The sequence below is a fragment of the Xyrauchen texanus genome, chromosome 21 (assembly GCF_025860055.1).
Source record: "Xyrauchen texanus isolate HMW12.3.18 chromosome 21, RBS_HiC_50CHRs, whole genome shotgun sequence".
Taxonomy (NCBI): domain Eukaryota; kingdom Metazoa; phylum Chordata; class Actinopteri; order Cypriniformes; family Catostomidae; genus Xyrauchen; species Xyrauchen texanus.
The window spans coordinates 31,387,270-31,414,611 of record NC_068296.1 but is presented as its reverse complement, the minus strand read 5'-3'; the positions used below and the strand labels follow the sequence as shown (position 1 = coordinate 31,414,611).

The window sequence follows — 27,342 nt, the reverse complement described above, 5'->3', positions numbered from 1 at the left end:
GCCCCATTGACTCCCTGTGCCAATGCATTGATGAATTAAACAGTTGGATGTGCCAAAACTTTCTTCAGTTAAACAAAGACAAAACTGAAGTCATTGTGTTTGGAAACAAAGATGACGTTCTCAAGGTGAATGCATACCTTGATGCTAGGGGTCAAACAACTAAAAATCAAGTCAGGAATCTTGGTGTGTCTCTAGAGTCAGACCTTAGTTTCAGTAGTCATGTCAAAGCAATAACTAAATCAGCATACTATCATCTGAAAAATATTGCAAGAATTAGATGCTTTGTTTCCAGTCAAGACCTGGAGAAACTTGTGCATGCTTTCATCACCAGCAGGGTGGATTATTGTAATGGACTCCTCACTGGCCTTCCCAAAAGACCATAAGACAGTTGCAGCTCATACAGAACGCTGCTGCCAGGATTCTGAGCAGAACCAGAAAATATGAACATATCACACCAGTCCTCAGGTCTTTACACTGGCTCCCAGTTACATTTAGGTTTGATTTTAAAGTATTATTACTGGTATATAAATCACTCAATGGGCTAGGACCTCAATATATTGCAGATATGCTCACTGAATATAAACCCAACAGATCACTCAGATCATTAGGATCACATCAGCTAGAAATACCAAGGGTATTCTAAGCAAGGAGAGTCTGCTTTCAGCTATTATGCCAGACACACTTTTTTCTATCACTTCAAGAACTGTCTCTTATTGATTCTTTTTTTATAAAGAATATGTGTTATTAAGGAGGAGGGTGGACCGGCTGAAAGGTGTGCCACTTACTGTCAGGAGTAAAATTGACATGTCATTCAGCGCCACCTATTGTAAAGGCATGAATGTGCTAACGGCGATTATTCATCTTGCTTTTAATGTAAAAGTGCTTTTCATCTGCAATTCATCTATCATTATTATGTCGCCTCTGGTAAAAAAGACCTTTAAACCAGCTGAACCATCTTATGCTTGTGGTTGGGGGTGGGGGTGATTGGGGTTTTTCTTTGAAAATAAAAATTACCCCATATGTGCTAGTTGAGTGTGTCTACGTAATGCAGGGGAGACAACATAAAGAAAAAGTAGATTTTTTATGTAATTGCACACTTCTTCTCAACTTGATGATTTCAGATATCATGTCTTTAGCATAAACAGTGTGGGATGAGTTACACTTAGGTTTATGGGCTTGTTCATGTATTTTTGAGCAGTAGTAATAGTGACACTTGCCTTAGAAAGCACCATTAATAAGAACCATCCTTCTCAACAGTTACAAATGAACCGTGCTGGAGGAGAGTTTACTAAACTTGTCACTCATTGGACACCGTATGTCAGGGATTTGTTATGGTTGGTTAAGATTAATTAATTCTGTCCTCACAAGCTTTCTGTTGAGCTCTTAAGATGGCCTTCATGTTATGTTTGTGTACACATAACCAGGAGTCTAAAATCATCTTCTGTTCATGCGGCCATTTAACAGACCAATAAATGTACCTTTTTACACACATAGTCAGGAGGCTTATTAGGTTTAGCGGCAGTACATTGAGTGACCTAGGTTCAAATCCAGGTGAGTCAGGAAGCTTTTGTTGTTTTGCTGTAGATTTTGTTGTATTTTTAACAGATATTATTAAAAAAAAACATTGTAAAACACACACAGACAATTTATAAAATTGTTTTAAATAAATCAATACAAATTGTTACTGAATCTGACAGCCAGCAATTACAGTATAATCTATTGATTTCTCTGAGAATGCTTGATTTACTGAGAAATAAAATATATGATCTACATTTTCCATTCATAGTTTAGGGGCTTTTTAAAATTGTCAAACCAATTTTTTTGCTAAGCAAACGCTTCTGAAGAAATGTATCATACTTTATCAGAGTTTATTCTCATTTATTCTCACTCATTTGTCAATTTGGCCTTTAAACAAAAAAAAAAAACAATGCACTTTTCTGATAGATCATCTTTTGGCAGCGTCATGGGTAGTTATAAACATACAACATTGCCATGCACATGACCTCTGAAAAGTAAAGGATCCTTTTATAACAATGTAAATACAAATACAAATGCTCACTGGGGATTTGAACCCAGGTCGATACGCATGGTTAGCAGACACGCTACCACTAGACCAACAAAAAACAATGAGACATTTCAGCCAGGGGTGAAAATTTAAACATAACAATTCTCAAGAGCAATTTTTGAAGGGGACACCAAGGGGTTTTTTGTTGTTGCCCCGTTTGAATTTGCATTATTTTATTTCTTAAACAATTATTTTAAGAATATATCATTATATTATTTACAATACACCTATTTTAATGATATTTTAGGGGACACCCCACCCCCTTGATTTCCGCCTATGATTTCAGCCTATGCTTAAATGTTGCAAATAAAATTATTCCACCTGTGATTTACTGCTCTGACAAGTGCAATTGCCAGTTCCCATTCAAACCAATGTCCCACTTTAACGTAGGAAAACATGTTACCCCGTAAAGCATTTAAAATCGCTTTTAAACTGTCAAATTCATTAGAACAGACATCAATGAAAAAAGCGGGTTGATAATGAGACCTGCATTGTTTTTATAATGTGCAAAATGTCTTTTCTTTGCTCCTTGGCAATTCACATTGAACAAATCTGCTGAAAAGACAAATTAACTATTCACATCCCCGGTTTTTCACAAAAGTAGTTGCAAAAGTCAAGGCATGAAGATTTAAAGTATAAAAGTTAATGTGTAATACAAGATTGTGTCTTCAGTTGTATTTTTGTGAATGTCATTTTACACATTTGTGACTATTTGTCTGCTATTGTTAATTCAGAATACAAGCTTTGAATTATTGTCTGCGAGTGCAGATTGCAACATTTAACTTTAGTTTTCACTTCGGTGCTGTGAGGGTAAATTTCAATTTAGGAGTACACATATTCATTATACAAGCTCTCAAATCCAATAATGCAAGCTTTCGAGTTTTGCTACTAATTTATCTTCATACTTTTGTGCTACTGTTGAAGTACTTTGGAGGGCAGGGTTTTTGAATGAGGGGCGTGTCTAATTCAGTGGCTCAGTCACGTGAAAGTTTCAGAATGCCAAAATTACAGCGCAATAAGGGAAGGTAAGATGTATCAAATGCGAAGGAGAACACGAATACGAACAATGTAATGCCTCAAAAAAGCACTGCTGTAACTGTGGATGAGAACATAGAGCTGCATATAGGGGAAGTGAGGTACAAAATATAACAAGAGAGATTCAAAATTATAAAATTGTAAATAAAACCTCAAATGCTTATGCAGTCAAAGCATACAACACCACCACGGTTTTAAAATGCAAAATACAGGTCAGTACCGGATGCACTCAGGAACATCATCATTTTGGTGAAAATGTGTTTGCTGACAAAGAATCGCAGAGAGGTTCACACAGATGTAGAGAGATTTCTGAAAATATTTTGGTTGTAGATAAAGTTAAGTTTCTTGCATTCATGGTTATGGTGGTGAACCTAACTGCTGTTCAAAAGAGCTGTTCAGATAGGTTGAAAATGGTGGTGGATACACCTGCTGAGTTCTTAAATATTAGTGTGATGGATAAAATTATACATGACCTACTTGCTCAACCGATTTATATATGTCTCAGTTTACTGATTAATGTTATGGTTTAATCAGTTTTACAATGGAATATTAGGAGTAAATGCGCTAATGGACAGCAGTTAAATAAATATTTGTCTGATCTTAATGAGAAATCTGACATCATATGTCTGCAAAAACCATGGTTACAACCACAGCATGAGTTTTTAATATTTGGATATAGTGTTGTTAGAAAAGATTGACAGCAAGGCAGAGGAGGGGGTGTAATCACTTTAGTTTTCTCGGATTAATATTTTTAATTTATTCATTCAGATAACAAAGAAAATCTAAACATATATACACAGAATCAACGTTTAACCCCCACTATTACCCCTCCCAATCCCCAACCCCAACCCCAACCTTACCCTCAACAAACATCCCTGTGGTCACATATAAGTATACCCACCAAAAATCATCCTACTTTCTTAACGTGACTGCTAATGGTTAAACGGTGGGGGTGGGGGTGGGGGTAGTCTCTTTTCTGCATATTGCTGCCCCCTTAGACATGGCCAGTCTGCCCCTGATCAGCCCCAAAGTTCCTCGGCCCACTGGGAAAATGCTCAGTATGCCAGAATACCAATCCAGCCCAGCGGGTGCCCCAATCTAGGGTAAAATAATCTGAAATATATCCATTCGTCTGCGATGGACTGGCGACCTGTCCAGGGTGTCCCCCGCCTTTCGCCCAATGTTAGCTGGGATAGGCTCCAGCCCCTGCGACCCTGTACACAGGATAAGCGGTTGATCGATGGATGGATGGATGGATGGTATCCATTCGTTTGTACCGCCACTACCAGGTGTCTATAAAGTAACATAATTCAACCAATAAAAGTATTGCCACATTTCCTAAATCTTAAAAAGATAATCCCTTTCTACCATATCAAACGTCTTTCCGGCGTCAAGTAAGATGGTATCGACCAGAGTCTGATCGTTCACCACTGACCACATGATATTTATGAAACGCCTAATGTTATCAGAAGAACTACGGCCCTGAATAAACCTCACCTGATCTATATGTATAAGAGATGTCATAACTTTATCGGTTAGCTAAAATTTTTGACAATATGTTAACGTCTAGCTGGATCAGGGAAATTGGATTGCAACTCTTACACTCGCTTGGATCTTTGTCCTTTTTAAGAATCAGACTGATCAGGGCTTGCGTGGTTGGCAGAAGTTTTCCATTCTTTAATGATTCTGTATAAACTTCTAGCAAAAGTGAAGCCAATTTTGTAGCATAAGATCTTAAAAATTAAACGGCAAAGCCATCTGGACCAGACCCTTACCTGAAGGTAAGACCTTAATTACCTCGCCAAGCTCCTCCAAGGTTACAGCGGATACCGAGGACCTGTTGGTCTCCATATAAACATTGATTTCAGCCTTGAACATGTGTTGGAATTCAGGATTTTGCGAATATATTAAATCCCCAACTAAATGATTTCCTTTTCTCCATTTGTGACAACACCTCTAAACTCACCAGGGCATGATCTGAGACTAAAATGTTTCCAATTGAGCAATCAACAACAAATGAAATGAGGGACTTAGGTATAACAAAATAAATAATTCTAGAATAAATCTTATGGACTGATGAAAAACAATTACAGTCCCTACCATATGGGTTCAAAAGTCTCAAGATTTTACACATCCTGTGAAGCGTCAATGTTGCTCTAGGGGGCTTGCACACTTTTGCTTCACTATGATCAAGGACTGAGTCCATCAAAAGATTAATTCTCAATTTGGCCGGCAACATCAATGGAAAAGCGACCTACCGTTGATGTAAGAGATTCTTGCATTCCTAGAAGTGATCATGTTTCTCTCTTGTTGAATTTGCAAAGTCAGGGAACAAGAAAATACTGTAGGCTAAAAAAGCCTTCCTTTACTCCTCTCCTCGCGTAACACCAGATTTTCATCAGATGATCTCAGAAATTTGGCCAGAATTGATTGAGGCCTGTCTCCCTCAGCAGATGGCCAAACTAGTACCCTGTGAGGAAAATAATATTTCTTAATCTAATTTAGGAATTTCGACGATTCTGACATTTTTCCGCCAGCTACAGTTCTCCAACTTCTCCCAGACACACTCCAAATCTACCTTGGTTGCTAGCGGATTATCAACTAATTCCCTCTCTGATGACCCCAGATAATTGATCTATTTCTCGACATCACCCACTCTTGATTAATTGACGTATTACAGCAAGATCCTCCAAGTCAGCAACGACCTTCATCAGCATTGCTGACATGTTCAACATTTCTCACCGAATTTCCCTCATTTCTCCGACCAGATCGGCTCCCTGGCTCTGAGCTTTATCAGGGGTATCAGCTTGAGCACATGTCTTTAAATGTCTTTAAATGTCTCCAGAGCCCGAGGATTTTTAATTCTTTGACATTTTGTCTTCCTAGAACAGTTATGGAGCAGAGTGTATCAAATCTCAGAGTGTATTATGTCATCAGTAGTGTTAAAACCAGCAAAGTGCGCAGAGCTTGCCGTTCACTAGTCCGAACCTCGCATGTTCTCTGTGATCACTTTTGTTAAAGAAAATTTACTACAGAGAAGTTGATATATCAAATTATTTTGAATGTAATATAGTGGAAATATATAGGGATAAAGACAGCATAATATATACAATCCACGTCGTCCATTATCCAATATATTTGCCAATGTATTTAGGAGACCTCAGGGTCTTGAGATATAGTGTGGGGACTTCAATGCCCATAATACATTATGGGGCAGTACAGTCACAGATGCAAATGAAAGTTTTTCGAAGATTTTATTGAAGATCGAGTGCTAGTTTGGCTGAATAATGGGACAGGAACTAGAATACATTTTAATACAGGGAGTTTACCATGTTTAGATCTGACAATGATGTCTACTTCTCTGGCAGGTGGAAGTGAAAGACACAATGAGTAGAGATAATTTTCTTGTGTGTTGTAATATTAATGTTAGTGTAAAGGCAAAATAATCAGGGAAAAGTGACATGGTGCTAAAAGCAAGCAAACTGGAACTATTTGACTTGTATTGCCAATCGGATATCATGTCAATAAATTCAAATGTTTCAGTTAATGACCATGCTAATTATTTTACAGCTTGGGTGTTCAATGCTGCAGAGAGAAGAATACCCAAATGCTTAGGCAAGAGAAATGGTAAGATTGTTCCATGATGGATGAATGAATGTACACTTGCAATCCAAGAACGAACCTGGTCATTCAAAGATCTTAGGGGAAATTTGAATACAAAAAATGCAATGTATATCAACAAAGCAAAGCAATTGTCTGGCGTGCCATTAAAACTGCCAATAGAAACTATTGGACAGAGTTTTGTTCATCTATTGGGAGTGAAACAAATATAGGATTTATATTGAGTATGTTGAAAAGGATGAATGGTAGGGGAGATTTCACACAAATTCCTATACTTACGGATGAAGTAAAAGATCATGTAGCAGATATAGATAAACTGATCTACAGGGTAGAACTTTTGCGAAGGTACACTCTGCATAATGATAATGAGTACATATATCAGTACGAACAGTTCTTAGCCAGTTCCCAGATATTGAGACGCCGATGCCCTTAACAGATAGCTCTATGGATGTAGAGTTTACTACACTTGAGCTAAAATTAGCCTTCAGTGGATGTAAAAGTATAGCAAATGTGGAAGATGAGATTAGTTATATTATGGTCATATATATGTCAGAGGAATCTTTGTCAATTGTTCTAAACCTTTTCAATAGAATTGGGAGAGAGGGCCGGATGCCAATCAATTGGAAACAAGCTATTGTCCTTCCTTTTGTTAAACCTGGGAAGGATCCATCAAATCACAGTAACTACAGACCCAGAGCATTAATGAGGTATGCGAGTTAATAGAGAATATGATTTGACATAGATTGACCTTCTTCCTAGAGAGTTGAGGATCGCTAAACTATTGCCAGTGTGGATTTAGGAAGGGTAGATCGACAGCAGACACATAAAATAAACTTAGTAATTAAACTGAAGAGGCCATGGTGTATGAAGTTTAGGTGTATGAACAAAAAACTGTTCTTCATTTATTGTGTTCTGTTGACATTCAATTATTTGTAGATTTTCCCTCCACTCAAACAGAGACTAAAGAAAGTGAAAGCTGCAATTTGTCCATTCAATTTAGTTTAGTTTGATCTAAAATTAAGTGTGAAATACACTTAATGTGTTTAATACATTTAATATTAAAACATTTAATAATGCCCATAAAATAAAATACAACATAAAATAAAAACAGAAGAGATCAGATACCAGATAAAAACATATTTATATACTACTGTAACACATGCTGGCATTGACAGGCAAACGAAGACGAGAAGAACCCAAGTGCAGTTTATTCATAAACGTGAAATCCAAAACCATTAACAGAAACATTTGCTTGACATCCAAACAACATCACATAAACAATACCTGACAAAGGACCATGGCAAACTCGAGGGTTTAAATACAAGGACATGGGTAACCACATGACAAAAATATCCAATGACAAGACTGAACTAATAACAAGATAACTATATACTAAAACAATGACATGACAAGACTGATAATGAGTTAACTGGACAATAAAACAATGAAAACAAACACATGAACATGGAGGGAAAACAGGACATCACATGACATTTAGTCTCAGATCATGACATGACAGAAATTAAACTTTCAAAATAAAAGACATGAACACAAAACATGAAAAAACACACAATAACATGAAAACTACTGTATTACACGTCACACTTTTCAGTCCTCCTGCTGTGTCCAGGTGTAGCCTACTTCCTTAAATTCAAGATAACATTTTTGACAGAAAACTTTTCACATTATATTTAGTATGGATAATAGGTGAATAGAGACTTCTCCCCTCACTTGTGTTCTTCATTGTATTTTCTGATTTTTTTTGCCATTGAATCACAAGTGGCAGCTTTACAGCTAACACACAGAGATTGCACAACAAATATGTGACGGACTGAGTTTTACAATTTCCATCATGGATTTCATCCGTCATATTAATTTAAATGTCCCTGATATGTAGTAAATTCGATTTTGTCTCGATATAGTCAACATTTTCAGTTAGAAATGTCTTTGCGTAGTAAGTGTTTGTCTGATAAAACGTGTTCTTTTAATAATTTGCAGAGTTGGGGAACGTACTTTTTAAAGTGTACTTTTAATATTGATATTTCTGGATGAGAGCGACACAACACACCTATCATACTTATATATTAATATATACTGTAATATATTAATACTGCTCTGTAAGTGTTGGGTCTGTGCAAGCCACCTAGACTGACTGTGTCCCCCCACTTTTAAAATGACTGCTACACCCCTGGGTTTACTCTGTAGAGTTAGTTGTCATAATTGTGGGCCTTCAGTGGGTAGAAGACACATTAATTGTATTTTCTGATTCCTAATCAACCCTTAATAGTTTGGATTAATTTCAGTCTTTGAGAGAAGATAAACTAAATAAATAAAATGGGAATCAGTATTCCTTTTTGTTGGATACCAGCAGGGATAAAAGAAAATGAGGCAGATAAGCTCTCCAAGAAGGCAGCTGGAAAAAGAACTGAAGATGTACAGGTCTCTTTGGGTAAGGGTGAGGTCAAATCCATAGTGAAGAAAGAGGTGGTCAGTGAATATCAGAAAAGATGGAATACATTTCAAATTGAGAGATAGTATTTCAAGATTCAACCATCTGTGAGTGGAGTGTCTGGAAACAGGAAGATATAGAAAAGAGGTGTTGTTATCTAGATTGAGACTCGGACATACAGGTCTTAATTCTACATTGTTTCTAATGGTAAACCTAACTCGGGTCAATGTCAGTATTGTGGAGTAATGGAAGCTGTTAAACATATTATTATGCTATGCAGACAGTTTGTAGAGGAAAGGGAAGTACTATATTACAGTGTATGTAATATTGATAAAGGTAGTTTTTCTTTGGAATGGTTGTTAGGGGATGGATTATGGAATATAATTGTGTACAGAGCAATTATGGCATTTTTAGAAGATACAAGACTAAATGTATGCATATGATTCAGTAATATAGGATAGTTTAGGTAATGGGTCTGAACACGCATCAACCTAGACCTATCATGTAGGGATGTATTATGTACTGGATTGCTTATATTTATTTATTTCAATGTGTGCGCTAGATAGAATAAACTGTATTGCCCACACTGATTTCACTAATAACTGTAGATGGCGGTATTCACCAACCGTATGTTGCTCGACATGAAATTACCGAAGAAGAAGAAAAGAAGTCGCCCAAACATGGCGGCTTCCAGCCAGATGCATAGTTAGCACAATGGTAAACATTAACCTTTAAACCAATAACATTCAGGAACGAGTCGAGATTCATATATTACAAACAATCCATAGTGTTTCTTTATACGCAATCTTTCGAGCATCGCGCAACAGAACACTTTGTGGTCGCAATCAGGAGATATCAAGCAGGATAATCTGACATCAGACTTTGAACGAAACTCATCTTTACTTTAGACTCTAACCGCGCGGTACCTACATTTATTGTGTAGTAAATGTGTGCGAGTTTCAGCTCGGTAAATGCTTGTTAAATTTTCATCCTTGTAAACGTTATATCCATCAGTTACTTTACAGAAGAAGAGGAAGAATCATCATAAACGTGACGAAGACACGCTTTCAAACAAACAAGCAGAAATATCTCCAGATAACAAATTAAATCGGTGTAACACACTATTGATAAGGTGATGGAGGTTATTAAAGAGGAGAGTGAAGACATAAGTTGTGCAGAAGCATGCAGAGTTAAAATTGAAGATACAGTGGAACAAGGAGGTTGGTGTCCATTATTGATTCTTTATTATTGACATTTGATGAGGAATTTTTAGGAAACAAAGTTTCAGGAAATTAACCATATTTGGTGGTTGAAAAATATACGGGGATGTGCTACTTTCTCAATTCTTACCTCTAGTTTTATTCAGATGGAATGATTTTTAAGGTATATAGCCTAATTATGGTCCTTCTCTTCAATCACATGTTTCTCAGCAAGACAAGAGGGAACATGTGCTGAATTACTTTTACATTGTTGTTCTTTTACAGATACCCTGAAATCATGACATAATCTTATATATATACAGTTGAAGTCAGAAGTTTACATACACTTAGGTTGAAGCCATTAAATCTAATTTTTGAACCACTCCACAGATTAGTAATTATTCATTTTTCCAACAATTGTTTACAGTCAGATTTTTTCACTTTTAATTGACTATCACAATTCCATTGGGTCAGAAGTTTACATACACTAAGTTAACTATGCCTTTAAGCAGCTTGGAAAATTCCAGAAAATGATTTCAAGCCTTTAGACAATTCACCAATTAGCTTCTGATAAGCTAATTGGAGTAAATTGGAGGTGTTAATTTAATTTGTGCACTTATTTTAAGGACTACCTTCAAATTCAGTGCCTCTTTGCTTGACATCATGTGATAATCAAAAGAAATCAGCCAAGATCTCAGAAAAAAATAAAATGATATTTGTCGACCTCCACAAATCTGGTAAATTATTAGCAGCGATGTCCAAACGCCTAAAGGTACCACGTCCTTCTGTACAAACAATAGTAAAACTGCTCAGGAAGGAGACACTTTCTGTCTCCTACAGATGGACGTAATTTGGTGCGAAAAGTGCAAATCAATCCCAGAACAACAGCAAAGGAACTTGTGAAGATGCTGGAGGAAACAGGTAGACAAGTATATATATCCACAGTAAAATTAGTCCTATATCCACATATCCTGAAAGTCTGTTCCAAAACTGACATAAAAAAGCCAGACTACACTTTGCAAGTGCACATGTGGGAAAATGATCTTACTTTTTGGAGAAATGTCCTCTGGTCTAATGAAACAAAAATGTAACTTTACAAGACAAATGGACAATGACCCCATGCAAACCTCCAAAGTTGTGGCAAAATGGCTTAAGGCAGTGTTTCCCAAACTGGAATACACATACCCTTGGGGGTACATGAGGTAACAATGAGAGTACGCGAATATCATTCAGAGATTTACCGTTCTTTTAATTTCATCACAGTCTAAAAATAACATTCAAACCCAGTTCATGTATTTCTCAATGTCAAAAATTATTTTGTGTGTCCTCTAGTGTAGAAACACCAAAATGGTTTTGTCATAAAGGTCAGAAAAATTAAATAACCCTATCTTTTGCGGTTAAAAAATTGCATCCATTCATGCGTCGTGCATCACACAAGTAATGTTTCGGCCAGTCCAGTGCTAGGTGACATAGCAAGTAAAATACTTCACATATTTAATGAGTTTATTCTCAAGATTGTATTTCAACATTTTTCTCGAAATTTAACGAGTTTAATCTCGCATTATAATGACTTTAATCTCGATATTTAATGAGTTTATTCTCAAGATTGTATTTCGACTTTTTTCTCGAAATTTAACAAGTTTAATCTCGCATTATAATGACTTTAATCTCGAGATGGTTTTATTTTTTTATTATTGCTTGGCCCTAATCCTCTTCCGTACATATGTCAGTCATCCACGATTTTTTTTTTTGCAGTTTAAAACATCATTTTGTATTTAAGGTTAGATTCATAGGGAGTTTTGATTCTGATGGTATAAGTTTTGATGACAGGTGTCAGACATCCAGTGCAAATTATTTTCCACATTCACATGCAGTAATTTTCACTCACATTTGCTCGCACACTAGAGACCTGTTTTTACATTATTTTTTTCAGCAAATGAGCTCAACCTTGCTAACAGTGTCAAACGTGACAAAAAAGCACCTTGAGCTGGCCGCACAATTGCACAGATACTTAGCCGCAATGCTCGAATTTGGCCGACAATGCCATACCTGCAATGATGCACAATTCCAGGCACAGAAACGAACGCTATTCTTGCATACCGCGACGTGATGAGGGGGGAGTTTTCAATTTATGCAGTTATATCATATCTAGCATTTCAATCGGTAAGCCATGTATTCAGTATGTATATGATTAATATAACATGTACAAATATAACATGTTTAATTTAAGGGAGTTGTTTTACAAAGATATTTGTGTTAAACAGACATATTTTCAAATTACCTTGTGTGAATGTTATCTATCCGTTAGAGAGGGGGTACGCAAAAGGATGATGAATGTTTGAAGTGGTACGCCATTATAAAAAGTATGGGAACCACTGGCTTAAGGACAACAAAGTCAAGGTATTATAGTGTCCATCACAAAGAACTGACTTCAATCCAAACTGAAAAATCATGTGCGAGCAAGGAGAGACAAAATAGGATAAAAAAAGAATTTGACACAATTCCAGTAACTTCTTGTGAGATGCTTGTGGAAGGCTACCCAAAATGTTTGACCCAAGTTAAACAATTTAAAGACAATGCTACCAAATACAAACAAAGTGGATGTAAACTTCTGACCCACTGGGAATGTGATGAAATAAATAAAAGCTGAAATAAATTATTATCTCTACGATTATTCTGACATTTCACATTCTTAAAATAAATTAGTGATCCTAACTGACCTAAGACAGGGAATGTTTTCTTTGATTAAATGTCAGGAATTGTGAAAAACTGAGTTTAAATGTATTTTGCTAAGGTGTATGTAAACTTCGGACTTCAACTGTGTGTGTGATTTTTATCTTCCCTGAGGTCCCCTGATAATGTTAAAGTTTTAATTTTAAAAACAGCCATAATTTAGTATTATAGTATAATTTTCGACCCTGTCTCTGGCCCTCTGTCTGAAGCGCTCTATTTTTGGCCTCTGCGTCTCCTTTAAACTTCAGTGTTAACACACTCTGTTATGATTTGCTATCATCATGCAGCCTCTCGAATACAGCCATATTTGAAACTCAATCGGAAGAAAATGGTTCTTCCTGGTTAACAAGCAATCCGCTCTGATATAAGCCAAAAGTAGAAGTGGAATGGACCAGAACAGACATTTTTTGTATTCTTAAAACATGCCGCACATCACCAGAAACACGGTGATCAAACAAAAGGATTAAAGAGGTATTTGGTCCTTGCGACATCACAAAATCCACAAATTCCAAACAAGCCGTTTTTGCAGCTTTGTTTAATTAAATGTTCTTTTTCTATTGAGAAGGAAGTTGAGTTCTCAAGCTTACTGTATGATCATGGGAAACTTGACTCCTCATGTCATGACCCCTTTAACAAATTATATATACAGGAAGTTAAACCTTTAAGCGTGGAGGGCCTGCCGAGAATAAGATTATTATCAAAATATTGCAATATTGCAAAAATAGGTATCATTATAAAGCTGGGAAGCTCTATGTTACAATTCATGTAGGCATTATTTGAAATTTGCAGATAAATCAGAAGTGTTATGTTTTGATAATTTATTAATAATTCTGCACTGCACATTTAATTGTAATCGATAAAAACATCAAACTGATCAAATAGCCATGTGGCATATGTCATTTGAAAGTTCTCAAAGATTACAATAAATCCAGCCTATTTGTTTTTCTCACAGACAAAGATTTAGCGAGTAATAGCTAAGTATATCTCTTTGACATACTGTACATGTTACATGTAAACAGGTGTTACTTAAAATAAACGGAACATAAATTGTCACATACTATTATTTATAGGATGCGATTCCTGTTAAAACGAGCACACTTTCAGCATAATCGGATGCATTGTGCGTTGTGTAGATTATCTAATAATCAACACAACGCACAATGTGCACTCAACACATAATGTGCTATCTAGCTAAACACACATTAGGTTTCCTGGATCAAATGACTTCATCGGAAATGGTGTAGTATGTTGTCCAGCGTCAGAAATGTTTGAAATGATTTCATCTTTAAATTATAAAAGTAAAAAATAGAGCTTGTACTCAAATAGGAAAAAGATCTTATTTATTTATTAAGAGGAACCAACAGAGAAAAAATATTACAACTGTAATAACATACCATGTTTTTATATAATAATTAAAAAAACAGCAGCAGCAACATCAATAATAATAGTCCAAATGTATTCATTATTAATTTTTTAAATGGAGAACATAAATAAATGTCATTGGAGTCTACCAACTTTGCATAAATGTAATCTTTCATTTTAAACTACAGTATTAAAAGGTTTAGGTGTTGTTTATTAGGCTAAATGCAAATAGTCCACCGTGAATGGCATCAGAATTATTATAAATGCCTTTGATCTAAATTATAGCAGCTGCATAATGAAATACCTGCTGAAAGAGCACTATTTTTTTTGTGTTTTACAGTGAGCAAAATATCAGCAAATGACACCCACTTCTTAACACTCATTGTCACCCAACACAAATACATTTTGGACACACACAATTGCCCCATTAATTTCTATACATTTACGCAAAAATAATACTCTAATGGTGTCGTGGATATAAGAAATAGATTTTCACATTGCAGTAATTACATAGATGATGATTCGTAGCTAAATAAAGTTAAATAGTAAATGAGTGAGCCTGCTCGTTCGGCTCTGCTCACCAAAAAGAGCCGGCTCTTTTGGCCGCCCAAACGGCTCTTTAAAAAAATATTTCGTATTTTTCAAGTCAAACAGTTTGCGATAGTTTGATTATAATTGGTGTTAAAACAATTCTAAATAAATATGTATTATTATATATATATATTATATATAATTATATCAAATGAAATCATACTCTACCTTAACCACAATGTATTTAAAAATGCACTGGTTTGTTATAAAAAACAATGCTATTAAACATTTGCATTTAAAGTATAACTTTTTATTGTGTATAAACAAAGTGCATATAAATCTAACCATTCAAAACAAATACAGTCTGAACAGCATTCAAAGAAAAATAAATATCAAGTTGCAAAACGTCAGCATCACACAAATTGAAATAAATGTAAAAATGAAGGATGCTATTATTTGAGCTGGCTTCCAACGTTCACCTACAAGAGCCGACTCATTCGCGGATTGGGCATTCTGTCAGAACAGACTAACTAGCACAGACTTTACAGACTAATAAGCACAGGCAACTGAGAATTAAATGAAACCATTTTTTTTCCCAATATGCACACATCTATGGCTCTTTCATTTGATTAATGTAAAGTAATGTTGTGTCTTTGGCAGTTTGCTGGTTTTGTCTTTCACTACGTGAGTTTGTCTGTGTTTCTTATAGTATTAACCCTAAACTACACATCAAGAATTTATGTTACACATCTCACTTGAGCATGAATGAATGAAGCTTTGAATAAAGTTTATTAATTCATACAACACATTGCAAAAGCACAGGCAGTGCTGCAATGGCGGTCTTGTTTGCAATTTCTGAAACACCCACCAGATGCCGCCATTCACCGGTGATCCAATATTATAAAAATGAAATATACTTGAATATAGTAAAAAGCATTCGATCTCTAGTGTTAGGATTCAGAATGCTGCAACCAGAGGTGGAAGTCATCCAAATATGGTCAGAGAGGATTGTGCACTCTAATAACATGTGGTTACCAGAAGATGGGGCCAAGTATATGACACAGAATAAATGATGGCTCAAATGACACAGAATGGAACTGAATAGCCGCGTTCCACTATTGGGCCAAATTAGGTCATGCTTGTGCATGCCTGGGCCAGTTGTGTTCCCAATGTCACTATGCTTCATCGTGCATCCTCTGGGCTTTCACGGGGCCAATGGGCCAACAAGGGGTTCAAGCAGGGTCAATGTCAATAGACCAGAGTCAGGTCAGAGGGCCAGCACCAAGATACTAATTTCTCAAATCTTTCATATAGCTACCGGCTTACCAAAAACAGATCAACAGAGAATGGAAAATCGTCAGTACTGGTCAGTAGATGAAATCAGCGCTCTTCTGAACATTTGGGCTGATGAAAATGTGCAACGTCAGATTGACGGCGTCTGCAGAAATGAAGAAGTTATTAAGTATATTGTTGCCGAACTTTCCAAGTTGTGTATCAAGCGCACAACAGTACAGGTTCGGGAAAAATTAAAGAAATTGCGGGCACAGTACAAATCCGTGAAGACGCACAATGGACAAAGTGGTGCCCAAAGGAAGAATTTTCCATGGTTCAAAATCATGGACGGTGTGCTGGGACATCGTCACGCTGTTAGTGAAGAGACCACTCATGACACTATTGCCGTTACGGTCGGTAAGTTGTCAACATTAATTTATCTTGCTTGCTAGCTTACTTTTACATATTATTTAAACTCGATATTCTTGATTAGTTGATAACATAAGTATTTGGTTTGTATGTGTGCTAGATGATTCATCATCTCCGAGTGCTTCCCTGGAGTCAGAAGAAGGAGATGAGGGACCATGTACAGCTCCACTGAGAACATCTACACTTACACACATACCTACAGTTATAAAGATTGCAGAAAATAGTGATCAAATGTCTTTTCAATCTACACTTGGTACATACCTACAGTTATCAAGATTGCAGAAAATAGTAATCAAATGTCTTTTAAATTTCTTTAATTGATTTCAATAAATAATTATTCCTAAATGTTTGTATATTGCAGAGAGACCTGCCACTCCACAATGCCTAATCAGAGGGGGTTCACATCTTATAACGCAAAGGACCAGACCAGGTATTTTGGAGTTTAATTAACCAAACTGTACAGTTGGACATATACTGTAGGTGCTCTTAGAAACTAATCAGACATTTTATAGGTGAACCTAGAAAACATCCTGGATGTTATGCTTAATTGATTTCTGTGTGTTTTGTTTTTACAGAGAACCGCAAACGCAGAGCTTCCAGTTTGGCGACCAGTGAGTTTTTGCAGTGCATGAGGGAGATGACACAGCAACAGATGAAACAAGAGCGGGAGTTGAGGCGTGAGGAGATGAATAGAGAGATGGAGATGAGGCAAAAGGAGATGGAACATGAGGCAAGACTTAGGCGAGAGGAGATGGCACGTAGAGAGAAGGAAACGGAGACATTTGCCTCTGTTTTCAAAAATTTGGCTTCAGCTCTTCTCCCTAGGACATAGACATTATGGCAAATAGACTTTTCTTTTATGCTTTGATAGGCATTTCATGTAAATATTTTTCTTACAGCACCGGTTTTGTGTGATGGGCATATGCCATAAATATTTGTCTGAAGAGCAACTTTTAAACCCATTGACAATTTTTATATGTAAATAAAGTCCTATTCTGCTATCACATTTGAGGCTATTGGTTAGTTACTATTTGTATTTACTATACAGATTCAGGTAACTTTATTAGCATGGTAAAAATAAGCTTTACATTGTCAAAGCACTGGTAACATAAAATGTATAAACAGATATACATATATGTTTATATGCCATTAAAAAGAATAAAAGTAATAATAATAATAATAATCTAAGTAAAAGTTAGTTTGAGTAGTTTATTTTTTTATTTTAATTTGTTAGATAGTCTGATGTTCTAATGTGGCAAGCACTCTTAACTGTGTTGAAAACGCAGTTTCAATATGATAAATACTTTTTATTGAGGGGCACATTTTCTAAACGGTTGTTTGATGAGCAACTTTTGTTTTCTGTAATGTCCACTTATGTGAATTTTTTGAGATATAAATAATGTCCTAGTCTGATATCAAAATAGAGGCTATTGGGCGGTTGAGAAAGTCAACATCTGTATATACTTACACTGGAGTCTGATATAGTGTAATGTCATACTAAGTAGGTGAAAGAACACAGCACTGTGTGAAAGTAACAAATTGAGTGTAAACAAAAACTTTATTTGAAAATCTAAATATAATAAAGCAATATAAAAATTAGTGCTGCTGCAGCACTTCTTACATGTGACCTCTCATTAACAATTTAACATGATAGGTCGTATAGTATCTTTGACATCACCCTACTCTCCATGAAAATCTCTCCATGTGTAATTAACAAAGGTTGTGCAGTGAACAGTATGACTCCTCCATATCAACAACAACATTTACACTGCAGTAATTACTTTTACTGAGACACTTTCCTGTCCAGAGCAGCACTGTGGATCAGTGGGTAGCATTGTCTTCTCACAGCAAGGTGGTCCCCGGTTCTACCACAGTCGAAAAACATGCATATCAAGTGAATTGGAAACACTAAATTGCCCATGAATGTGTATGTCTGTGTGTGTTAGCCCTGTGATGGACTGTCCGGGGTACATCCTGCCTTCGGCCCGAGACAGACAGGATGGGCTCCAGCACTACCAGTGACCCTAAATAGTACAAGTGGCTATAGAAGATGGATGGATGGATGGACTTTCAACCTCCCAAAAGCATGTTCAACGACACTACGGGCATGACTTGTTATTGACCCTCTGCTAGTCTGCGAGGATAAAGTTTCAACAATTCTGCAATGGGTAAGCAGGTCACCAAAATAATTTAACCTGCATTAGTTCCGAATGTTTTTCTAACTCTGCCACAGAATGTATTACTTGTAGTGGCCCAAGCCCAAAGGTGTGAATTTCTGAGGACACCGGCGTCGTGTTTCCTCCCTGACTGTCCCAACATTTAGGTCCCAGAACATCCCTTTACCATCCACAACCGCTTGTTGAATTATTGAGTGCCAGCCTTTTCTGTTGTGAAAATCTGATTGGTATTGTGGAGGTTTCAATATAGGGAACTAACTATAGTACAACATAATCTGCCATCTCATCCAGGTTGACCTGGTTGGGCTTTTGGATTAATTTAGGCCGAAGTAATGCTTTAAAAATGTTACTAACAATAATGGACCATACTTATTAAGCATTTATTTAGCTTAGTTAATGTTAATTTCAACATATAGTAATACATTTTTTAAAATCTAAAGTTGTATTTGTTAACGTTAATGCACTATGAACTAACAATGTACAATTGTATTTTTATTACCTATTAACAAAGAATACCCCGATGTTTTCACTGCTTACTGACTGCATCTTAAGATAGACAATTCAAATTAAATTTAAATGTGCCATACCTGTCAAATTATTGGGAAACCAAATCAGACTATCAAACCTACTCTCTGTCCCATTGAAGTTGATGCAAAGCCATTTTAATATTTGATTCTAGATTGTGTTGTTCCTTTGCCTTGGTCTAAATCTGGTTGTAATTATTTCTTGACTGTAATGTGTTAAGCTACTGGATATCCTGCTGCCTATCCACTTAGGTCTTTCACAACTAAATATATCACGAAAGCTCATACTCAATTTTTGTATTTTATTTTTGGCATCCTTAAAGGATCAGGGCACCAATTTTAAAACAATTTCAAACTGATCAGGGCACCAATTTTACATCACGCCTCTTTGTGAATGTCCTGTGTCAGCTCTACATTAAGCATAACGGGTCTTCTACTTACCATGCGCAGATTCAGGGCTCTTTAGAAAGGTTCCACTAAACTCAAAAGTCCCTGTTTTGAGCTTATTGAAATTGTCTGATGACTGGGAAGTTACTGTTGGCCTTCAGAGAAGTCGTTCAAGAGAGCACCGGTTTTAGCACAAATGATCTTGTCTTTGGACATGTGGTATAAGGTCCATTTCCCATTTTGCATGATAACTGGTCCTCAAATTATCCTCCTGAAAAATGCCCTGTTCAAACTTCCAGCGACACAATCTAATTTGTTTTCGATGAGAGCATAGCAACGTCTGCTGACACAAGCTGCCATGGCCATTGGCACCAGAGATCGCCATGGGCAGTGACAAGAAAAAGCTGAGAATTTTAATATTATGCAAATGGCATCATGTCATCTGTCTCCTTGCAGACTGGAGATGAGTGCAGGCAAGACGGAGAAGTTTCAGCATCGTGAGGGATTTTAACTGTTCTATATAATTTGTCTGTAACCACATATATGAATTTAATAAATCGATGCGTGGTTAAGCATGTCTGAAACGGTCTACCTTCTGAGTGAGTTTGATTGATTGATTCATGATATATTGATCGTCTTGTTAATGATTTATATTGATCGTTATGTTAATGATTTAATGCACTGAACACTGCTGCACATTTTATAAAACATTCTACACTGCAGAATGTACATTTATAGAGATAAGAGAACTAATTTCATGTCAAATTGTAATGATATTTTAATTTAACTGGTCTAAAACTGGTCTTTGAGGTCTAACATTTTCAAAAGCTATGGCCAGATGTGCCGTCCTCCAATAACATCACAGTGAGAAACAGTAGGAACGACTACTAGCGCAGGCTGACTAATTGTAAGAACTAGTGCCCCCATAGGTTGCATTTTTATTGCAACAGGCATTAAATCTCTTCAACTCATATCCTCAACAATATTAATCTGACGATAGACTGTGGCTATCCACTCTCCTAAAGCAATCGTGAAGCTGTGTTCATGATTCGCATCAGAGTGTCAACATCAGCTTCAAGTGTTGCTTTGAACTCTATGGGAAAAGTGCTTGCAGAAAAACGTCTTATTCTGCGTTTTGGTGAAAGTTGAGACTTGACGTGCTTCTGTTGAAATAAAATGTGCCTTACATAGGCTGAAAATACATAATACTGAAAAATACTAGCGCTAAAAGGTCCTTTCTCCATTTATTTATCACTGACAGGGAAGCTATTGTGTTTGTGGTGTGTGCGTGCGTCAGTGTAATGATTACGGGCAGACATGTTACAAACATTCCGCCCTCCCAACAAGTGTTTATGCTGTATTAACGGTACATGTGTTAATCACGATTAAGAAGAAAAATTAATGTGTTAAACTTTTTTAATTAATCACATGAGTTAATCCTCTAATTCTGACAGCTCTATTAAAAAGTTAAGAGACACTTCACCTCAGCTTTTGTGTACATCTCATCAAAAGGAATGTCTTGAGCCAGCTCTTAATTTGTTTTCCAGATGAGGTTTTTGCATGACTTGAGTTTTCAGGCACAACATGGTCAACTGGCTTTGGAGGTAATACCCATTTGAAATGTTTGGATGTATTATTAATTGCCCATCACCCAGGGATTTCATATCTCCATTTGGCTGGTTCATAAATTTGGCAAGTGACTTGGAGCACTTGAATTGGCTCGTCACCTCTAATATGTGTATAGCATCAATGTGCTGGCTGCTAACCACGGCTCGTCAGAACAGACCACAACACCAATCTGCTTTACATACTAGGGCTCTACATCCTAGGTCATTATTGCTGCTGTACTTGGTAGATGGGTTTCCCTTAAATGTATGGGACAAGTGCATTTTGGGACCCTTTTAGCTGTACTTGCTGTAATGCGTATTCTCCTGGTGTCATGCATACTTGACATTAGGTCTGCATGTGTATTTCCTGTGTTAACCTGTCTGTGTTTTCTGGTCTTCCGAGGTAAGGATGAGTCAAATGGTAGCTCTGTGTTGTTTTCAGATACCCTTTCTCCACTTGCTCTGTAACAATGCTGCAAGAGGCCATTTGCCAGAAGCTGAAAAAGGGGAGCCATCACAGACGCATCTACAATGCTTTTAAACTCTTCATGAGATTGGAGTAGTCTACGGTTGGTTTGTTCTTTCTGGGTTGAAGTAGAGGGACTGAGTTATAGTGAGATGCTTTGTGACATTTGCATTCCATTTTATTTGAGGATCTGTGCAGGATGCCCCTGTCTTCACCTGTCTGACTGCATTCACATCCTTAAGGGAAAAGAAACCACATAATTTGTAACATGATGTGTCATTATCAATGGGCTTGTTATCTATGCCTTTTTCAAGCATCGATAATCGATATATCTGTATATAAGGATTTTTTCAGATATAAATTGTGCTTCTTGTTGCATAATAGTCTTTGTCTTTTCAAAAATATTTACTAACTCAACTTTGCTATGTGTGATCGGCAGGGTAAATTAAAGGGAGTCGCACACCAGATGGTCTGGCAGATTACATGGCTTATTCTAAAATTCCAAACAATTGTTTTCTACAAAGGTACACACACACACCACCAACTCTCTGTGCCAAAATTCTGCAGTGCCACGGAGCACAACTAGCATAGTTTTCCAATAAATTTGACCCAAATCATTATCAAAGAACGACGATTATTTACTCTAGCCATCGCTGGATGATATATTGTGTATATGCATCTTTCATAAAGCCTTCACAATGTATTTTCAGTTACAAGTATGTCATTTTCTGGTTTGACAGCTTGAATGAAAGACCTGTTCTATGCTATATAATAAACATAAATATAATAAATGTGCATAATGAACATCTGAATTTCTGATTGTTCAGTTTGTGCAGTTAATCCAGTTTCATGCACTAACCTGCAAACTCATCAATGTCACTTTGTTATTTCTTGAAGTACAAAAATGGAATGGACTCTTCAAGCTCTGACTAGGCTCAATATCTGCTAAGTAAACGTAATTATCTACGGTCTTATTCAAAATACATTCAACCTTGCTGCTGTGCAAATACTGATAAGCTTTGGAACTTTTCATGTTATTCATAGCTTCTCCATCACTAGACAAAACTCAACAAAATGACTAAAAATGTTTCCTTATGTAATGTTTGTCCATTTTTTCATATCATCCACCCATCCTTCATTAATTTAACAGATTGGTGGGGAAGAACGATATCACCTCACTTTAATTCTTCTGCCGTATATTCTCAAGTTTCTGTCATATTTCATGCAGCGATATCACAGCACAATACTTGTTTTACACTAAACCAGAATTTCCACCCATTGGCCGCAAAGCATAATGGTACTCAATAATAATGTGGATAGTATCTAAACAATGTTTAAATGATCCCTGGTGGCTCGGAGGCTACAGTATAAGCGTACATATATATATATATATATATATATATATATATATATATATATTTTTTTTTTTAACTGCCCACAGTGTGAAAAGAGTTTAATAAAGAAAGGAAACCTTCATAGGCACATGAGAATTCATGCTGTAGAGAAGCCTTTCACCTGCCATCAGTGTGAAAAAAGTTTCAGGAGTAAAGGAACCCTGTGACGAGGAGGAGGGTGGGGCCATGAGTGCACATGCCGTGCCTCCAATCTGGGTAATCAGCCGAGGAGAGGGATAAAGACAAGCCGGATGCAACAGTTTGAGAGCGAGAGAGCCACATCCTGCTGCTTTGAGTTGAAAATATATGTAAACATTTTTATATACATACCTTTTAAAGTGAAGTAAATCTTTGCATATTAATTGTTTTAATTCCTTCCCAGATTATTCTTAAGAAAGTAGAAAAGCCCTTTGCTTTGACAAGCGCTGTTTCTGTATTCCTTTAAACAAAGTAAGACTCAAATAGCCACAAAGAAATATTTTTCATGATTCATTGTCTGCATTTTTATCAGGTATGAGCATTATACAGCAAGCTGCACTTCTGGTCCTTGTAATGCTTTGTGGTTTATGCAATAAATTATGCAAATGACTATGCACTGCTCATAGATTTACTGTTTGCTGATTTCTTTTACGCTGCTGTTATTGTATTTGTTGAAACTTGCAGTTATTTGTCAATTTGTGATTATTCAGAGCTCATCTTATCCCTAATATGTTGTTTTGGGTTGTCACCATTATTGTAATTTGTATGTCAAATAATGAAGTCCATGCGAGTTATGGAATAAGCTGCATATGGAAACCGCGCCACTGTGTGAGCAATTTCAAAATAAAAGAAAATAAACTGTTTTGACCTTACAAATTTTATTGATTCTCACTATATTTCAGGTTTAGTGCTGCCATGTTGGAGCCCAGGGCAGCTGCCTATATTGCCTGTAGGATGGGCTGGTGCTTGCACAGTAGCGGGCCGGCCAAAATTACCCAGCAGCCCACTGGGAAAACGTCCGGTACTCCCGATGGCCAGTCCACCACTGCCATGCAATATTAAGCAGCATAATTTTTAATGTTTGTATCATTAAAATAGCTGGATGTGGCTTATACAGGAAGAGGTCCTCTTTCAAGGTTGATAATGGCCACCCCCTTAAGTTAACATGACAAGGTGTTGACAGTCTCGGGTTATCAGACAAACTCTGATATGTTGCTATCCCTGACACAAAGAGAAGTCTAATAAAGTGACTGAATCTTACAAGGGTATTGTTCTTTGAAAAGCTATGTATTAGCGATGGGAAGTCTGATTAATTTCCGTAAACAAGTTTGTTTCAATTAACCATTTACAAAAACAAAATTCTGCAATTTTACATTATTTTAGTTTTGCTTTACTATATCAAAAGGTCATCATTTTGACATCACAAAACAAACACATTCAAATAAAGCCATATTTAAGAACACATTTTGGACTTTTACCTTTTATTCAGTTAAGATAGGGTTAGGGTTAGTGTGTTTAATTTCATCCATGTTTCATTCAGTGATCCTGCACATAGAATACAAATGACACATATTGGTATAGTTTTAATAAAATGTCATTAAAAGTCAAGCATATTCCAGTAAGTTGTATTTTTTTTTATTAAAGAAGTTTACATTTCGCCTCATTCAAATCCGACAGTGTAAAAAATGTCAGTAATTTTAACAGTAAAATACTGTAAAAATGCTACAGAAATTGATTAATGAATATTAACTGTAAAATATACTGTAAAATGTTTTAATATATTTTAAAGGACAATACAGTAGTTTTCACAATAAAATTATGTAAAAATTATTTTCCTGTAAAATGAATGGTAAAAAGAACAAGAGAGTACATGTACTATTTTTACAGTAAATTATTGTTAAAATTACAGTAAAAAACAGTAATATGTGTTCCCACAATTCCCTGCGTGACCCATTACATTTCATTATATTTTCTGGGAATAGTTATGTTTCATCATATTTTTAATATCAGTTACATACACTGGGGTGTTCTGTGTTATGTTTGATGTAATTTAGTTAATGTTTACTGCATTATTTAAATCTCACATGTGTTACCATGATGGTGTTTAGTGTTTGTGTGAGTGACATTGAGCACTGTCATGATAAGTTCTTTAGTCATTTCTCCAGGAAGAGCCTCTTTTGATGAACTTCCTCATGTTCAACTTTGATGAAATGTCATTATGTACTCTTCTGAAGTTACTATGCTGATTAACAAATACCTTATAAAGTAAACAACAGAATTGTACAGTTTCAGAAGGCATGTTAATAAAAACATTTTACTGTAAATTTAACAGAATTTTTTATTTCAGTGCCAGCATGTAAATTACAATCATTTTAAACTGTGAAATGTACAGGTTGTTCTGTAAAGTGGTTAACATTTTAACTGTATTTTCTACATAATTATTCTGGCAACCACAGCTGCCAGATTTGTTTTGTAAAAACAACAGGATTTTTTTTACAGTGTAGGTACACACATGCTCACAGCTTCAGCAGCTCACTCATCTGTTCTCAGCATTTCAGGCAAGTCTGAGAGAGACGGTTCCCTGTTCAGTTTACTGTTGACTCGAGAACTGTTGCATCCGGATGGTTCAGTCAGTCTGATCTGTGCTAGTCAGAGTGTTTCATTGCAAAGAAGTTAGGAAAAGCAGACATCGCCAGAATCACATCACTCTCATTTTTGGCTCATCGGAGTGTAAGGCACATCTGAGAGACAGGTTACTATTGAGTAACTTGTGGATCAGTGTTGACTCAAGAGGCAAAATTCTACAACCCATTAATTACGAATTGGTGAACTGGTTCATTCAGTTCACTGAAAAGAACCGGTTCAAATGTGTGATTTGTTAACAAACCAAACATCTATACCATTTATTTTTTCCCAAGAATGCTTTTTTATGGTTGGGAGTAACAGTACTGGATGATGTTGTTTCTGATGACTGTTTATCCCTATCAGTTTCTCTAATTAGTGTATTCTCATCTGTGTCTTTTCTGTGCCTACACAAAAACACCTTTATACAGTTTTATGGTACTCACATTTAAATACAGTGGTTACTCTAACAATATACAGTACATTTAAAAAGTATTCTGACCACTTCACTATTCATTAATCTTTTACTGAGGCTTTTGTCTGGCCATTCTACTATAAAGCCCATGATCAGTGGAGTGTTGCAGAAAAGGTTGACTGTCTGGATATTTTTCTCCCATCTCCACACAGGATCACTGGAGCTCAGCCGAGTGACCCTCGGATTCTTTGTCACCTCTCTCACAAATGCCATTCTTCCTAGATTATACAGCTTGCCCAGAGAGTCAGCTTTAGTAAAAGGCCTAGTTGTTCAAAACATGATCCATTTAAGAATTATGGAGGTCACCGTACTCCCCTGATCTGTGCTTCAATCAATCGTATCTCTGAGCTCTGCAGGCAGATACTTTGACCTCATAGCTTGGTTTTTGCTCCAATATACACTGTCAGCTGAGAGACCTGTAGGCAGGTGTGTTCCTTTCCTTATCATGTCTATTCAATTTAATTTACCAATCAATGTATAGAAACAGTTCAAAGTTTATGAAGACTAATGGGATGAACCTGGGCTACATTTTAAGTGCTGTATCAAAGGGTCTAAATACTTGTCAATGTGATATTTCAGTTTTATTTTTAATATATTTGCAAAAAAAAAATCTAAAATCCTGTTTTTGATTTGTCATTATGAGGTGTTAAGTGTACAGTAGATTGATGAGGGTAAAATTCATTTAAATGATTTTAGCATTAGACTGCAACATAACAAAATGTGAAAAGGTAAAGGGGTTCTTTCTGAATGCACTGTATGTGTTCCCAAGTGCTTCCATTTAAACTTTTTTATAAAGATAAAACAAAAACTGGTACAATAGAGTTAAATAAACTGCTTATCAGCACAAAATATTGAACATTATAAATGAAGGGTGATAAATGAAAGGAAAAGGGGGGGAAAAAGAAACTCCGTATATAATTGTTGGTCATTATGGCTCACGAAAGACCTCATTATAACAATTAAGAAATTTCTTACTTTAATTACTCTATTCCTATACTCTATTTCTATTCCTTCC

General features: G+C 36.2%; 1 protein-coding gene across 2 annotated transcripts; it reads left to right on the top strand.

Moving 5' to 3' along the window:
- The first annotated feature begins 9,840 nt into the window (after window positions 1–9,840).
- On the top strand, window positions 9,841–18,226 carry si:dkey-11o15.10 (myb/SANT-like DNA-binding domain-containing protein). 2 transcript variants are annotated; one of them, XM_052152118.1, is made up of 5 exons: window positions 9,841–10,390; window positions 16,310–16,684; window positions 16,797–16,949; window positions 17,058–17,126; window positions 17,272–18,226. In XM_052152118.1, the coding sequence occupies exons 1-5, from the start codon at window positions 10,306–10,308 to the stop codon at window positions 17,526–17,528; spliced, it is 939 nt and encodes a 312-aa protein (XP_052008078.1). In that variant the 5' UTR covers window positions 9,841–10,305; the 3' UTR covers window positions 17,529–18,226. The 2 variants fall into 2 exon arrangements, with proteins under 2 accessions (XP_052008078.1, XP_052008077.1); XM_052152117.1 differs by lacking the exon at window positions 9,841–10,390 and having other exon boundaries at window positions 13,792–16,684.
- Window positions 18,227–27,342: the final 9,116 nt, after the last annotated feature.